Source organism: Rhinoderma darwinii, chromosome 4 (genome assembly GCF_050947455.1).
Source record: "Rhinoderma darwinii isolate aRhiDar2 chromosome 4, aRhiDar2.hap1, whole genome shotgun sequence".
NCBI lineage: Eukaryota > Metazoa > Chordata > Amphibia > Anura > Rhinodermatidae > Rhinoderma > Rhinoderma darwinii.
The window spans coordinates 40,506,390-40,524,926 of record NC_134690.1 but is presented as its reverse complement, the minus strand read 5'-3'; the positions used below and the strand labels follow the sequence as shown (position 1 = coordinate 40,524,926).

At 41.2% G+C, this 18,537-nt stretch overlaps 1 protein-coding gene across 6 annotated transcripts in view; it reads right to left on the bottom strand.

The window, feature by feature from the left end:
* The window catches only part of LDAH (lipid droplet associated hydrolase), a 218,993-nt gene that overhangs the window by 24,699 nt on the left and 175,757 nt on the right, over nucleotides 1-18,537 (bottom strand). For all 6 annotated transcript variants that reach the window (XM_075861051.1, XM_075861047.1, XM_075861049.1 and 3 more), the window contains one exon: nucleotides 10,634-10,716. In XM_075861051.1, coding sequence (XP_075717166.1) covers nucleotides 10,634-10,716 — 83 coding nt within the window. The remainder of the gene's footprint in view (nucleotides 1-10,633; nucleotides 10,717-18,537) is intronic.

The following is an 18,537-nucleotide window of genomic DNA, read 5'->3' as shown; positions in this document are numbered from 1 at the left end:
CACTGTATAGCGGGTGTGCTGGTTTACTACAGCTCTGCTTCTATTCACTTCAATAGGAGCAGAGCTGAAGTAATGCAGCATGGCCGCTATACAGTGGTCAGAGCCTTCTGCTTCCGGCGCTGGAGGCAGTTTGAACAGCTGATCAGTGCGAGGTCCTCCGATCCCATATGGATGACCTATCCACAGGATAGGTCATCAGTATAAAAATCAGCCTTCTTAAGGTTTGGAGGAATTTCCAGAAAGGAGGGAACGCTGTGAGAAGTCTTGTACGTGAGAGTGTCAGGTGAGTAGAGTGGCAGAGCGGAGGTTGTGTGTGGGGTGGTATTTTTGAATTAGAGGAGAACTGTAGGATGGAGCAGAATTGGATAGGGCTTTGCAGGTCAAGGAGAGGATTTTGGACAGATAGAGAAGGGTGGTTTTAGATGAATGGAGGATAGTTAGATGAGTAACTCCATATAAAGATTAAGAAGCACATTCAAGTTTTCATTCTTTTGGCATGGAGGTATAGATTATAGTTTAGTTACATTTTAAATGAAAATACCACTATTCATTTTTATAAATGTAAAAACTGCAATTTGTGACTCAAACTTTTCAACGAGTGTCGAGCTTCATTAAAAAATAAAAATGTTATTGCTTTGAATCCTTGAAGGGTTGTCCACTACCGGACAACTGATGACCTATCCACCGAATAGGTCATCAGTATATGATCTCTGGGGGTCCGACACCTGGACCCCACACTGATCAGCTACTCCGAAGGCCTCCGGACACCAGACGTCCATACGGAATAGCGGCCGAGCTACAGTACTGCTCCTATTCAAGTGAGTAGGAGCAGAGCTGCAGTTCTGTAGCATGGCCGCTATACAATGTACGGAGCCAACTGCTTCCGGCTCCGTACATTGCACACAGTGCAATAACATCCGGTTCCCACAGGCCACCGGAGCAGCTGATCGGTGCTGGTGTCGGACCCAGTGGCGTAACTACCACAGTAGCAGCCGTAGTGGCTGCTACGGGACCTACAGCATGAGGGGGCCCTCTTCGCCCGCCAGCACGGGCCCCCCTCCCATGACCAGAGGCTCCGCTAGCAGCCGCTATGGCTGCTACAGCGCGACGCTTGTCATGGAGAACTTCGGGGGACTTTCGGTCCCCCGGTCTCCTTATCGCTGCTAGCGATCACACATGTATCCCCTATCCTGTGGATAGGAGATGCATGTCTTTTGTAGGACAAACTATAGGCCGTTTTTTGTTGGGGGCTGCATGGCGTTACCTACAGGGGGGTGGGTTTAGGGCTATATGGAGTTATCTACAGGGGGGGCTGTCTGGCGTTATCGACAGGGGGGGCTGTCTGCCATTATCGACAGGGGGGGCTGTCTGGCGTTATCTACAGGGGGGGCTGTCTGGCGTTATCTACAGGGGGGGCTGTCTGGCGTTATCTACAGGGGGGGCTGTCTGGCGTTATCTACAGGGGGGGCTGTCTGGCGTTATCTACAGGGGGTGTGTGGCGTTATCTACAGGGGGGCTGTCTGGCGTTATCTACAGGGGGAGGGCTGTATGGCGTTATCTACCGGGGGCTGTCTGGCGTTATCTACAGGGGGGCTGTATGGCGTTATCTACAGGGGGCTTTATGGCGTTATCCACAGGGGGGCTGTCTGGCGTTATCTACAGGGGGTGTATGGTGTTATCTACAGGGGGGGCTGGATGGCGTTATCTACAGGGGGGGCTGGATGGCGTTATCTACAGGGGGGCTTTATGGCGTTATCTACAGGGGGGCTGTCTGGCGTTATCTACAGGGGGTGTATGGCGTTATCTACAGGGGGGGCTGTATGGCATTATCTACAGGGGGGCTGTCTGGCGTTATCTACAGGGGGGTGTATGGCGTTATCTACAGGGGGAGGGCTGTATAGCGTTATCTACAGGGGAGGGCTGTATAGCATTATCTAGAGGGGGAGGGCTGTATGACGTTATCTACAGGGGGAGGGCTGTATGACGTTATCTACAGGGGGGCTGTATGATGTTATATATAGGAGGCGCTGTGAGGCGGAATCTATAGGGAGGCACTATCTACAAGGGGGGGTTGAGTGATACCCAGGGGAGGGGGGCCCCAGTCAAAAGTTTACTGTGGGGCCCAGTCCTACCTAGTTACGCCCCTGGTCGGACCCCCACAGATCCGGTGGATAGGTCCTCAGTTGTCCGGTAGTGGACAACCGCTGTAAAGGCTATGTACACCTTTGAAAACGTTGTGTGTGTGTGTGTGCGTGTATCAGGAAAAAAGCAGAGTCTAGGAGCTGCACCGTAGCTTGCAGTGAGGGTGCTATCAGGGTAAACTTAACATGAGACCCCAAATACGTACGATCGCAATCCAAAGGAAAAGAGGCAGCACTCCAATATTATAAAAATCCCAAATTTTTTATTCACCCAACATATAGGCAACGTTTTACCTTCCCAATGAAGGCATTTTCAAGCTTGAAAATGCCTTCATTGGGAAGGGGAAACGTTGCCTATATGTTGGGTGAAAAAAATAAAAAATAAAAAAAATCTTTTGGGATTTTTATAATATTGGAGTACTGCCTCTTTTCCTTTGGATTGCGATTGTGTGTGCATCAGTGTGTTTGGAACAACTTTCTAATTAGTTTTTATTAAAAATTATTTTAACTTCTTGAGATACAGCTGCTTTGTATCCTGTATACATAGAAGCCGTATCTTACGCTGAGAATTGAATCCGTCAGGTCAGTCGGACTGACAGGTTCAGTGACAGCGGGTCCTACGTGTCTCTCCCTAACCCCACCCCTTCCCCCCAGCACAGTCCCATAACCCATTTTCCCTTCTTGATTTAGGTATTCCATACCCTGCTTTCTTTGTCATGTCCTGTATCTGGATCCTCCCTTCACCTGGAATCCCATTTGGCATTAATCAGTTCAGTTCTCCATATATTGCCTCTGGTATGTCCCCCCTAAATTAACATTCTGAGTCTAAGCATTTCAGCTGACGCCAACCCTGGATGATCATCCATCAATCTCAGAAGTTTAACTTTAGATAATCTGGCGCCAATAGTTATACAACATGAACATCTACCACTTTGTAATATAACTATATTACTTATTTTGCCTCCTTAGTCCTGTTTTACTCCTGAGCGTATTTTTTACTGGTGTACAGAATACTGTGGTAACTTGTGGATCCTGACTACAATCAGTCTCCTCTGTAGTCAATAGACGCTCCCCAGCAGACAGACTATTTTCTCTAGTGGTTGATCCTTCCTCTCTCTGTTGTCACACAGCAGAATGCAGTAACTGAGAAGAACCATCACAGCAGCAGCAGGCAAAAAGAAACGACTGAGGAGACATTATAGCCTACAGTGGTGAGAGGGGGTAGGAAAAAGTGACTGATTTCGAATAGGAGAGAACAATTTCACACAGCAGAGGGAGGGGGGAGTGCGTAGTACGTAACAGAATGCATTTTGCTGTGATAATACAGTGATCCCATAGCGTACTACTGACTACTTGTGTTTGTCTGTGTTATGAAGCATGTCTTACTAGTGGAACATACAGATGGTTGACTGCTGGATTGCTTGGAAAAGGCTCATAGATCTCCCAGGCTTGTGTATGGGCCTAAGGAGAAGCATCTGGCAGGAAAAGACAGAACATAAATTGTAGTAGGCTACAATACTGTCCATATGCTTTGTAATACAATAAGCTGCAGGCTATACTATTGTATGGTAATAAATCAAATTTATATTACAATTCTGTACAGACAATAAATATCTGAAATTAATTAGGAGTATTGTCAGGAGTTGGTAAATTGCCATACGCCTAATTGGAAGATTCTGAGTCTTAAGCAATGTTACATATACAAGTCATTGGAATATTGTATGAAGCTTTTAATAATTAAATGTAGGACTCAGGACTAACAAAGAAATTCAGAGATTTCATTGTATTTAACAATAGGGGCTCAATACGGCAGATTCATACGCTATAGATTAAAATCTGATCAATCTCTGGTGCGTAAATTAGCAGTGAAGACCACAAACACCACACAAACTGCAGAATGCATGACAACGATATGTAGTATTATATTTACTATTGACTTGATGTGTTATTTATTACTTTTATAACACATGGTGGCTAAAAGCCAAACTTCAATTGAGGCAACTAGTTTAGAATTTGTTCTCACGGTTTGCTTACCTCATAGCATTGGGCCGGGCTTGGGTCAGGTTGAAAATGACATAATTTCTGAACAAGATATCTATTGTAAGCCCGCAGCCGTAAAAGTACTGGAGGGGGTGCATGTCTCATTTTGTTGAGATGGGTGAGATAAAGGAATCCAAGAAAGCTGAGTTTCCAGCATTTGTAAAATGTGTGTACTGGGACTGGATTTCTACGGAATAGCAGGTAGGATTGGTAGTGGGACCTGTCAGTCCCTTCCCCACTCCAGTATGGGCGCTATCCCTAGACCAGTAATCTCACGTTAAGCTACTGGGCTCGTTACTGAGCCATAAAAGCTCTGCAGTTAGTGCCGAGAGGGTCAGAGCCCCGGAATCCCCACAAGGATAGTATAGAAAGCCTGATCCAAGGAACACTGTTTATAATAGGTGAGGAAACCTGCGGTTTAGTTAGTGCCCAAACGCACCAGGTGTTTATTTTATTTATATAAACCCCAGCGGGACTTCATACATGAATGGTTTCTACATTTTCATTGCCAACCGCAACCCCCCATACACACAGATACAGAAACATAACCATTTTCACAACATCCATAATGTGTTACTGCTCTGTAGGGGGCACCATACACCTCTTACTGTCTAACTTGTGGTCCCTGATTACCCCCATTACCACTTCTCAAATCATGATCCGTTGTACAAAGCACTATCCTCACTTAAATAACTATATAAGTACACAGGTCACTGTATCCCACAAGATCAGTACACCCCTCTCCTGCTGCTATCATTCCCATTATCTGATTGGTAGAATGACTTTCTATCCCTGCCCACTTTATGACACTACTCTTATAACATGCAGCCCTGTCCCCACTAATATAATGACATTAGTGGGCCGTTCACTGCCTCTGACAAGATCAGAACACCAGCATACCTCTCCTGCTGCTATTATTCCTATCATCTGACTGGTTCCATAATTTCCTATCCCTGTCCACTTTATGATACTACTCCTATCATGTGCAGCCCTGTCCTTACTTACAAAACGATAAAATAAGTCACTGCCTCCCACAAGATCAGCACACTCCTCTCCTGCTGCTGTCAATATTCCAATGATCTTATAGACTTCAGGGTATTCTTTCTCTGCCAACTTCATGACATATATAGTACTATTCTCACTAGTTTCACATGATTGGACCAAAATTATGCAGACACCTGACCATTACACGTGTATATGAGCTTGTTGGATATTTCCTTTCAAAACCATGGGCATTAATATATATTTGAGTCTCTTTTTGTGTCTATGACAGCCTCCACTCTTCTGGGAAGGCTTCCTACATGATTTTGCAGTGTGTCTGGGGAATTTGTGTCTATTCAGCCAAAAGAGCATTTTTGGGGTTCGACACTGATTTTTGGATGAGAAGACCTGACTCACAATCAGCGTTCTAATGGGGGTTGGGAGTTGGGGCTCTGTGCAGCCACTCAGGATCCTCCACACCAAACTTATCATGTTATAACAGGAAAGGGCCTTACCCAAATTGTTGTCACAAAGTTGAGAGCTACAACTGTCTAAACAGTCTTTGTATGCTGTAGTATTTACATTACTATTCACTGGACATAATGAGCCAAACCATGAAAAACAGTCCCAGACCATTATTCCCCCTCCACTAAAATTTTACAGTAGACACATTTGGTTTCAAATCAGTGTTGACAGAGGGAGACTGCGTAGGGACACAACCATTTGACAAGGGGAATTGTATCACCCAGTTGTTAATCAAGTGCTAATTTATTCATACATTTCTAGGAGGAATAACAGGAGGAACCGCACAACTCACAGTTGTACGAAAATCACGTTCCAGAATTGCTATTTCATGGGTTGTAAATAAGTATTTACTAAAATTTCAGGAGAGGTGACACCCTCTTTAAGTGTATTATGACAGTGGCACTAAGAGTTCTGCTATTCCTATATTTATACATGCATGCTGATTGTTTCCTGTATAGTTCTGTGGGATTGATAAGATTCAAACAAATCTCATCCACACACTGCGTAAAAAAATAATAATTCATAAATTGACCTGCACTGTGGTTTTTTAATCCGCAGTATGTCAATTTATGCTGCAGAATCGCTGCTTTTCTGTTGCAGGTTTTCCCTATTGAATCCAATGGGGAGGTAAAACCCGCAATAAATAGCCGATGTCTATACTTCCTCACATCTCTCTGCTCCTGCGTCCAGGCTGGCCTTCAGGGATGACGTTTCATCCCATATGACTGCTGCAACCAATCACAGGCAGCAGCGGTCACATGGGATGAAACGTCATCCTACGAGGTTGGACTGCAGGACGTCAGAGGGACTCGTTGCCATGACTATAGGTAAGCATGGGCTATTTTCCGCAGCAGACATTCCGGCCGAAAAAACTGCACCACAATTTGGTGCAGTTTTTCGGACGGAATTCCCGGTGGGGGCCGGGGTGGATACGCTGTGTACTTTTACGCAACGTATCCGCCCTGTGTGAACATACCCTTACAGTTATGCTTGATCTCAGGTAGTTGCTTCCCTGTAGTTTTTGCAATTGAAGTGGTCAATATGCTCAACATATATAGATCTGTTCGGAGAATTTTTTGTAGAATGCAAATAAAATATTGCAAGGGACCTGCTGACTGGCACCAATTACAAGCAAAAAAAAAAAGTACAATACGCATTAAATTGGCTCAACAAGCAAAAACTGTCGAAAAAAAAAGGAAAGCTAACATTTATTGAACTAATTAGCACAGCTATATTGGGAGCCCGGAATCTCAAAGGAAAATATTTTCAATCAGTCCATTGCCAGTACTAAGTATTCCTAAACCTGCACTCAGTGTGAGACTGGAATAATTTAGTGCCTCATCTCCCATCAGCTCTAGAACACAAGATGTAAGCAACATCCAGCAATAACTGATCTATTTCACTGGCGTTGGCACAACCAGGTGTTAAGATTGGCTTTGAACTTATGGTCCCTGTAACTACTAAGCACTGTGATTTTTTTTCTCTTTTCTCGTGTGGTAACTTGCCAACTGTAAAGCAACTTGGCTTTTATTTTTTGTTTTTATAAACTTCCAACCCGTATAATTTTAACCCACTTGCCCTGTCTATAAACTACAAATTAAAAAGGTTGCCAGTTCTCTACAGCTTTCATCTAGTTCAACAAAAAGTTTCCAGAATTTTTTAGAATTCCAGATGAAGGTATCCCCGTAATAACAGCGGTGTTTCCACTAATCTTCTGCTATTGGTAAAGACAACGCTAAGGAACCCACTGAGGAACATCAGCCTAAATGTACATTAAGTTCATTGTAAAATACCTTAAGATCGAGTCCAATTTTTTTATTTTTTTTCGGTCTACACATTTTAATGACAACGGGAGAGTAACTAAATTTGCCACAAGGGGTAAATAATAAGAAGTAAAATATGTGCAAAGGTTATAAAGTATTTTAGTGTGAGGATACTTGTCCAATTAAACTTGCCAAGACAGCATCTTGAATTACTAAATATTCTAGTAAAGGCTACATCATCTGTAATGGGAGCTTTCTCATCCTACAACATGAAAAAAATGAGAAAAGTAACTTACAGTCAATGATCTAAGAGATCCTTTATGACTTTGTATTTCTTTTTGCCAGTTAGACATGTTTTAAGTCAAAAAAGGGTTAAAGGGTTTTCTTACTGGACAGTCATTTTGGCCTCCCGTTGGGAATAGTAAGTACCGGTGGGGGCACAAGGGTTAAAGCGACTGCCCATTTTCCTGACTGCATAGTCATTATTGATCTCCTGTGGGTAATACGAAGAACTGATGGGTTCCCACAACGTAAAAAAAAACCAACAACACATTCAATCACCTTTCCTGCATTCTCCCACAGCTTTTCTGCCATATTCTTGCTTCAGGATGGAAGCGGGCGGGCAGACCTTACTGAATGACGTCATTAGCTGTGCCCACCCACTCCATTCACATAGATGTCTATTACAGGGTGTAGTATAGTCTTAGACTACTGCTTCCCCTCATATCACCACTGGGTGCAGTAGTCTGAAAGTCAAGGCGGCATAGAATACCATGATAACCATCAGGATTTTGGCTTTGGCTAACTCCGTAATCCTAGTGGAAAAAAAGGATGTCAGGGCTAAATATGGTTTCTCAGCCCTGGTATTATATTGAAAACAAATGTCATACCAGAAGGTCACTTTAAATATATTAGCAGAAGATGGAAAATGTCCATTTTAAAAAAAAATAATATAATGACAATTTTAACCAAAGTTGGAAATCACATTGAATGATAGGAACCATAAAAATATGTGAACCCCCAACATCACATGCAAATTTGCTTTTTGAATCTCTCATTACAAGATCATTGTCATGAATGTGGAGCTGGTCCCCTTTGCTGCTATAGCAGCCTCCACTCTTCTGGGAAGGCTTTCCACTAGGTCATTGAACATGGATTAAGGCCCATTCTGGTCAACTCATATCGTGGACGGATGAGACCAGGTCCATAGGAACCCTAAATGTGTTTGATAGGTTTGAGGTCTGGATGGGTTTGTGCAGGCCAGTCAAGTTTTTCTACACCACATTTTCCAAGAATATTTTATGAACCAACTTTGTGCACAAGGGCATTGTCATGGTGAAACAAGAACAAGTTAGAAGCATGCAATTTTCTAAAATGTCATTGTATGTGGACCATATAATAGTTCCAGACCATAATTCTTTCTTCACGAGGCTTTTCATGGAAGAACGCATCCCATCAAATAGACGTCCACCAAACCTTGATTTAATAGTTATATTTTTAAATGATGAACCAAAGAACACGGAGTCCAGCAATGGTGTGATTTAAAGGGAATTTCCCAAGAAAAACATTTATTACAGATCTATAGGATATATGGTACTTGTTTGATTGGTGGGTGTTTTATAACATATCCATAGGACCTCCACGGATCATGAGAACCGGGATCACATCACCCCTATGAGTGAGTCAACAAGAAACAGTGCGAAAGGGAGGTTTCTGTATCTCCTACCCGCAAGTGTGGCCTCCTCTCCATTCTTCTCCTACGCTTTCCTGCTGACCCACTAATAGGAAACAGGGGACATGGGACTCCCATTCTTATGAATGGTGGAGGTGTCAGTATTCAGACTCCAATGATTAAACATCCTATGGATATGTGATAAATGTTTTTCATGGGAAACTCCCATTAACTGTGCTCTTGTTGATGCTTGGCATCTCCCATGTTGATCCAACTTCTAGGTCAATGGAAGCCCAATTCATAAAGCTCCTGATGAACAGATCAAATGCCATTGAGGCTTGAAGAGTACGTTTGGAACATGGTAGTGTTCTCTCCCAATATATGAGCAGTTACCTGTCCAATTCTGTGATTGGCCGTGCTGTGATTGGTCTTACATATTTTCACCTCACAATAACAGTACTTAACATTTGTCAAAGGCAATGGTATCCAGGCAGAAATAGGAAAAACCCATTTTTTGGAAAGGTGGCATCCTATGACCTTCATACAATCCACTGATTTCTGTTAAGATGGCTAACCCTACCTGTTAGAGTGAGGGACCTCAGGGTAGCTTACTACTAGTGGTCTGAGCGGTAAATAACAGAATGTCCCCTCCACTGATATTAGCTTTGGGTGCCACTTTGCTGTCAGAGCATTATCTGTGAGTTTACTTCCAGTACAGATCAATGACGTCTTTAAAGGGTTGTCTAGGTTTCTTAAAATTAAGGTAAAACGCTCATAAAATAAGACTTTCTAACATATAGCCTTCAGAACTTTGACTCCTGAGAGACGGTGTAGATATTACCTTGTCCCGCAGCATATACCGAGGACTGCATTTTCTTTTTTTACATGTACTTGAATGTGGTACGCATACATATTTCTATGTAAACCTTGTCTATTGGTGCACTGTGTGTAAACAAACCATGTTGGAGATCTGATCAAGTATTACAAAGTATGATCACTTCTGTGATTTTTTAACTAACTTTAATTTTGGAAGCCCAAAGAAACCCCCTTATTAGCTTTGCTGCAAAACATTGTCCGAAATTTCAGGGCCACAAAATAGTTTCCTTTTATCGGTTATAAAGATCCTCTAGGTGGAAATGTTCTTCTGCCGGTGTGGTGGTGGGAGGGCCATAGAGACCTATGTATAGAATAGACTTCAGATCACTGGAAGGTGAAGTTCCTGGGTAAGCCCAGTTGCACACAACCGAGTGCCACCTTTTTTAAGGCATCCCAGTGGCACCTGATAGTTTTCATGGACGCATTTAGTTTAGTGGGTGAATCGGGTCTGTGAAAACGGCCCGACTGTCTTATCCGTGGAAGGATAGGACATGTCCTATCTTTCCACAGATCACGGATGGGACATGGGGGGGTGGAGCACACGCGATCGTGTGCATTAGGGCTTAATGGTTGAGGCTAGCCGCGACATAGATGAAGACACCTGGTGAGTTGTGAGACATCACAAGAAAAGGTACCTTGTTTAAATGTTGCTTGATTGTGGCATTGTCCCTTTCAACGACCTTCACCATTTCTTGACTACCCATGTACATGCCGTTTGCTGCAAAGAAAATAATTAAAGAATTTGTGAAAAGTTATGTTAATATTTTAGAAAAGAAAAAAAAACGATGTTAATTGATAGTAATTGACCAGAATTTTTAACACTGGGCCTCATATAATAATCAAAAAGACAAAAAGTAGTAGTATCGGCCAAATCAACCAAACAAATGCCAAAACTTACACTTTTTGGCTGCAGTGGGAATTATACATGAAGCCCAATGTGTCTAGTACAAACCACAAGGATGAGTAAAGTAGCTGGCATCCAGGAGCCTCAAAGAAGGAAGTTTAGAAGAACTGGTAGAAGGTAATAACCTCATTGGCTGAAGGAAATATCAAATTTCTCATGGTTGAATTACAGACCTGTCAGCAGCAGAATACAAAGAGGTTTTTACTGCAGTCCTAATCTGAAACATTTTTACAGAAACAGTCTGTATTCTGCCAATGTACTATGGACACAAACTGACATAATACAGCCTCTATTCCACTAATACGTCTGCTGGATGAGCATGACAAATCTGACATATCCTGTTGGTCATACTACAAGGTTTCTATGACTAAAAGGGGTGTTTTCAGTATTATTATATTATTATTATATTCACTACTAGTTTCTTCTCTTACTACAGAGATATTTCCTAAAAATGGAAAACCCATTAAAAGTCATGAGGTAGTTTAATTATAGACATAATAAATATTTATTTGTGGTCTTAAAAATTATCTAAAAGTCACTATTTACGAGCTCTGATCAGTGACTAGTTTAGCTGCTATGTCATTTTAGAATCTGAGCTAGTGTTAAGTCCAATGGCTGTCCGAATATAGACTTAGGCTGCTGCTCTATACCTTCCCCATGCTTTACACTGCAGCTTGGCTTGTTCCGATTGGCACAAGTTAACCATGTAATCAGTGAATACAAAGCTGATTTCTATTACAACAAGGTCAGAATGACAATAAACAACAAGTCACTAAATTATTAGTGAGAAAGAAAAGATTATCAGGTAACTACCGCACATACACTGAGCCAAATAAACTTTAATAGGGGGGTGTAGAGATTCAATCCTCTAGAAACTGCATATTGTCCCTATTACTAGTTAGGCCTTACTAACAGAATATAACAACGTTTTACATTTGGGGTTTCAACAAGAAAGATCAGCATATAATCTATGCTTGATGGTTGCTAAGGACATATAAACATAGCAACAGAAGAATTAGAACAGAAAACTGGCAAGTTTCAAAGTTTAAATCAACAGAAATAAAAGGAAAAGAAAACCAGAAAACTGTTTCTATTACTAAAAAAGTTTAATAAATGTTGAACATAATTTGGATGGACATCCCCTTTAAGTGTGTTATTAATCTCTCTATTAAACGTTGTCTGGAATGTGACCGTGCCAAGCTTCCGTTACACCAATGTGATCAGCACCATTAAGATGCAGAAGTCTCAAGTGTGCTAATTTCTCCATCTTATAAGACATTTATACTTTACACAACATACAATTTCAAGCAAAAACAGCTCCTGATTTTCAGACGTGTTTGTAGCAACTCACGTTTTTTGCGGCGTATTTTACGGACGTTTTTGGAGCTGTTTTTCAATGGAGTCAATGAAAAACGGCTCCAAAAACGTTCCAAGAAATGACCTGCCCTTCTTTTTACGTGGCGTCATTTTACGCGCCGTATTTTGACAACGATGCGTAAAATTACGCCCCGTGGGAACAGAACACCGTAAATCCCATTGCAAGCAGTGGGCAGATGTTTGGAGGCGTAAACAGCCCGAATTAAGTCTGAAACCACTGCGTGTGGACATACCCTTAATGTTAGATGAGTAGAGGTCAGACCGCTTTTAACTTGGCTGCTTCCATATGTCTCATACACTAGTATGGAGCATGTCGTGTGCATGCTAAGCCATACAACTCCATAACACCATGGCCATCCATAGGATGAGAAAATGGGGAGGGGGGTCCCCTGCTGTAGTGATCGAGTCCCAGATCGATAGGAGTCCCAGCGTGGAGGTCCCAGGTGATTAATATTAATAGTGGGACTTGGCTGTTTTCAGGTGGAGCGCAATGTGCATATTCTCGGCCATGGCTTTGCACATCTCTTAGGCCCTGTTCACAAAGCCTGTATGTGACGCGTATTTTGTTACGTTTTATGTGAGCGTATTTAAAAAGTGTCGTGTAAAAAAAAGCGGCAGGTCAATTCTTTGGCGCGTAAAACGCACCGAACTGCTCCAAATATTCCCATAGTCAATGGGAGTCCTTAATAGACACCAAGAAAACGCGCAGAAAGCACGCACAAAACGCATAAAAAAACACGCCGAAAATGCATAAAAAAACGCTTGTGTTTTAAAAAGCGCTTAACAAAAACGGTAGCGTATTTTACACGTATTTTTGGAGCGCCGTGTGAACATGTCCTTATACAAAATTGTAGTCTGTAAGAGGGGGAGCTGCCATTCATACACCATTATCATGTCCTTGAATTGTCCTCTTCCGTGAAGCTGGTAAAGAGATTTTCACCCTATCAACCTTTGATATAAATGTTAGATCAGTGGAGGTCTGACAACTGGGTCTAGGCTTTTCAGGATTCAAAACCCGAAACTCCTGTATTCCAGGTAGTAGCTCTTCTTACTGAGCTATCTGAATTTCTGGACAGCTCTACAGCTGAATCTGTTGTCTAGATTCTGTTGATTCTTGCCTCTTGATATTCTTTGCGTGACCACATCTCGGCTTCACGCTACAAACTATTACTTCTTATCTGTGCACCAAACTTGGATTGTTTCCTGACCACGTCTCTGCTCCACACTACAAACTACTGCTGCTCATCTGTGTACTGAACTGTTACTTGACTACTCTTGCTATTATCACCGTCATCGTTCAGCCACAGGACTCCGAATCTGCTACGGACCTTGACAGCTATTTTCATATGCTGTCTAGACTCGCATGGAATGGGCCACACACATGCTTGGCAAGTGCTCCATAGAGTTACTCCCCCCTGTGTTTACCTATAGGAGCATTAACCAAGGTCCCCCGTTCTAGTCATCTCTGGGATCCCAGCAGTCTGATTCCCACCCTATGTAATTCTATGCATGAATAAATTCCTTGCTATCATGTCTTTGTATAGCTAGGAAGCTTTGCCATTTAGTGACAACCTCTGTGGGAGCTTTAATAGTGACCGTGCCAAGTTGATAGGAGATGAATCAAGGATCCAACATTTGTAGCAAATGTAACAATAGAGGTTGTAAAAAATTTAATTCCATCTTGACCCAAATATCTAATAAACATGGAAACATGGTAAGCCAAAAAAGTGGAAATTACATAAAAAAATCCTAAAAGGTTGAAGATATTTGACCATTTCCATTAGGATATGTCCTCCTTTGCAACCATTTTTATTGTTCTAGTGCATCTAAAACAAAAACGAAGCAATTTAGCAAATCTTGTTTTAAGATACTCCTATGCATTTGTATGTGTCTCTATGGTTACAGACTACAAACAAACCCTGTGTGTAGTCTGATCTTGCAGTCGTGTTCCTATACTTCTTTTGATCTTTCTTCTTGATAACCTACAGATAGTAGAGGGGCAGATGGAAGGATTGCATGACTGTAGGATCAGACTACAGACAGAGATTGTTGGTAGTCAGAAAAAGATTCATAGGTCTGCAAAGGAGCTGCAGACATTAAACGGTGAAAAATGAATACAATTTTGGACATACCTTTGAATTGCTCAAAAATAGTTTTATGCAACTTTTATTGTACAGCACTTTGAGGCTGGGAATCGTTTCAACACAAGTTCCACGTAGATTCAGCCAAAATTAAGATTCATCTTTCACCTTTCTGCAGCCACTTATTCCAGCAGCTCAACATCCAAAAGACTGAAAACCCCACTTGTCAGGAGGGACCATTTTTCCAATTTGGGAGAGGGAAGGCCGCGTAACCAAGATAGGAAATCCCATCCACTAAAGTTCAATAATGACGGATGACTTCACTATAACAGTTTTACAGTCTTCCTGGGATAAATTTTCCTTATCGTAACTTAAACCCTATGTAAATACAGTAACCACAATGTTTCTTGTGCTTACAACTTCCTTCATAAAGCCTGCACAATAAACTCTACATTCCTGAAGACAATATTCTTGTTATGGTGTCAAGTAACAATAAATCCACGTCGTAAACTTGGTTTATACTGTGCGTTGCAGGCATTCTAAGCAATAACAAGTCTATCGGTGGTATGTATAGATGCCATAGGATCTATTGTTAATGTGGAGATTGCACATGGTGTTTATGTAGTCAAATAATATACATATGGGATTAGAGACATTTGTTATAAAACTTCACGTAGGGATGTCCCTCAAGGTCATCACCACTTGTCTATACAGTCCTGATTATAAGGCTCCCATACATTACATTTCAAGCCGATCCCCAGGTTCCTTCTTTATTAAAGGGAATGGATCGTCTCATTAAAACCAATATTTTTTTTTATCTGGTTTTATTTTTTATGGCAGATTTTTTATTCTATTATCTGTTCATGATTATGGGGGCAGCCACCTTGCCTGAGCTGCTAACAACGTTTATAGAGATGCTTTAGAGCAGCCACATGGACTGTAGGAACCTGTCAACAGGAGGGGACGTTTTGTTTGCTTACGTTGTATCCTTTTTTTTTTCAATGTCCTGAAAAGCGTAGTCTCCTACGCTTTTCAGTACTTTTCAAAAACGTATACATTTTTATTTTTGTTGAAGTCAATAGTGACGTATGGATTACGTATGCAATATTAAACCCTATGTTTGCATACGTAAAATGTATACGTTATTGTAACCTTCTATGGGAAATCTTAACTTTACAAAGTCTGATTTTGCTAAAGAACAAAAAAAATGTATACGTTTTTAGAAGAACGGACACAAACTTATAAAAACGTATGCGATGTATACCACAAAAATACGTAAGCATGTTACAAATGAATATGTTTTTATTACTTTAAAAACGTATACGTCATCGTATACCACAAACGTGTGCACAAAACGAGATGTGAACTGAGCCTTATGTACATATAGGTATTACTTGTCAGTGTAATCCTGCCTGTGATGATAATGAGATGACTGTTGTGAAGTGATCTCTACAGAAAAGGAAAGGTCAGTCTATTGTCAGGCTCAGTGGCCAGAGTGAAAACTGCAAGACTTTGGGATTATTTTTAATATAGATAATAACATAGAAAAAAAAAAACATAACCAAAAAATTCCTAGAAAAATAGGCTTAAACTAAAAACTTGATTTAATCAATAGGTTATTTTCTGATGACACAATACCTTTATTTCAGCATATGTGTGGCAGGTATAATGCTCTGTTCACATGTTTTTGGATAACATATAGAAAGTAATGTAATGTTCCTATAGGTTACTGTATGATGAATGTATGTATGTAATGTGTGAATGGAAGTTGGGCTATTTTGAATAGATTAGAATAAAAAAACAATGTTTTTATATATATATATATATATATATATATATATAATACATATATATATATATATATATATATATATATATATGGGTCAATTAGCAAATCTGTATATATGTAGAGAATCTGTTTAATACGTGTTTTGAACCTGTAAAAAGAGAAAACAACAAAAAGCATCACTACCTCTTGTAATGCGTTACCCACTGTAGTACTGGAAAGTGGTACGGAGTATCAGCAGATCTGTCCCTGTAATGTCAATACAATGTACCAAATTTTTAGGTTAGTGATAAATATAGCTATACAATGCAATTGGCTGACGATCTAATGTGTATGGATTCCTCCTGACTGTCCTTTAACGCAGGATGTCGAGGAAAAGTGTGATCAGGCATGTTTGATTCTAATATACAAGTTTATGTTAGAGTCGGGAAAAATTGTTGTTGGCCGAACAAGTGTTTGGCCAACAGCTACATCAATACAGTTAAAGCATGCCTACTTTAATGCAAATACAATCACACGAGTGGGCGGGTCTTCCCTGGTGTGATGCTGCCATGTGCTCAGCACTCAATCAATCAGATGACTTCCCACTGTTCCTTCTCCCCTCTCACAGCATGTAGTCTCACAGACACAGAGAGAGAAGCTGCAGAAGCACCCCCCTCCTTCCCGTCTACCATTTAATGTATTATTTTAGAAAGATTTTTTTGAGACTGAGGTTTCTGAACATCTACAAACAGCCTGCAGGCAGGGAACGGGGAACTACAGGCTGCTGAAAGGTATTGAGGAATTGAGGTTGTATCATGTGTTATGGAATCACTAGTTGAGCAATTCCCAGAGTGAAAGTCGATGGAATTGCTATGTGAGTGTTTCTCCAAAGGCAGCTGGATACCGTCTGGAACAAGCGTGCAAGTAAATCCGCTACCTCAAATCCGTCACAACTCTGATCAGCAGAATCTAAGGCTACTCTATTTTCTTCACCAGAGCCCACCACAAGGCAGGTTGGATTTGGCTGCATAGAACGCAGGTTGCTTTAACAGAGATCGGTGTTGGATAAGAGGTGCAATGCAGGCAATACCAGAACAGGTAACAAGACAGCCAGAGGGTAAACAGAAAGTCCAAATCACAAAGCTAGAGGATATCAGGAAGTGAGCAAGGGGTAAACCCAGAGACAAGCCAAGGTCCAGTTGCAAAAGTTCAAATAGTCAAAGGTACAGGGTATGTATAATCAGGAGCTTGATCAAACACATGCAAACAAGGAGAATCACAAGCAAAGAACAAAGAACCAAACCAGATTTAAATACTTCACCCTTCAATCTGAAAGGAAGAAAGACAGGGTAGTGGTATAGGCTCTGCAACTAAAACTGGAGCCGCCCAGAAGCTAGACTAGTAGTCATGGCAATCTTAAAGGGACGGACGTTTCCTAATATTATAGACGTGTCAGGTATGCCAGAGCGGGAGGCAGTTTAGGCACATTGGGGACCCACCTCTATGAAGTGCACATAACCTGAATTTCATAAAAGAGGAGTCCCCCATGTACCAGGACGTTAAGGACAGTTTCCACTTTGCCCTAATGGGGCATATAGAAATGGGTTGTCATGATGAGATAACCTCTTTAACAGTAAATAAAACATTAGGGGTCAGAATCCATCAGTGTCTTGATATATGTTGAGCCACCAAAATGAATCCCATCCTGTTTCAACTAAATCCAAGTTTTCCATTAAACAATTCCAGGGAATGTGCTGATATAACACAAAGAGCATTTTTATTTGAGTAAGAAAGATTTTAAGAGAATTAATCTTTCCGACTTGCCCTGCAAATGTGGGTCTTTTTATTGAGTCAGTATGGATAGGGCTCTGGATAAGAAAGAATCCTCACTGGAAAAAAGGATTCACTGGGGAAAGAAGCCCACAGAGGGCTCATGTCTTAAAACCACCACAGATTCTCTCAGGATTTTCTTTTGTGGCAAGATTACCGACTTTAACTGAGCAGGGAGGTCTGCTTCTATTTCCACATCAGTGACGGAGAAGAGGTCTGGTTCTTCTTAAAATAGTAGGAGAACATTAGTTATGAAAGTTATATCACAGTGATTAAGGAAACACTTTCTTTACAAGTTATACAACTCTACATTTATGATAAAGCAATGAGTAAGGAAAGTTTGCTTGTCTATGCCCCCAATTTCTTGGGTGTAGACTAACCTAGGGTCAGTCAGTTCTTACCACATAATCTAGAAGAAATCTTTCAGTCGAATCCTTCATTTATAACCTCTTACTGTGATAAGATGGATTTAAGGTCATGACTGAGGAAACCAGTGAGGAGCGTTCATAACAATAATCTGACATTAGCAAGGAAAAAAAAAATATGGAATTCGGTCTCCTGGTTGAAAATTGTTATTAA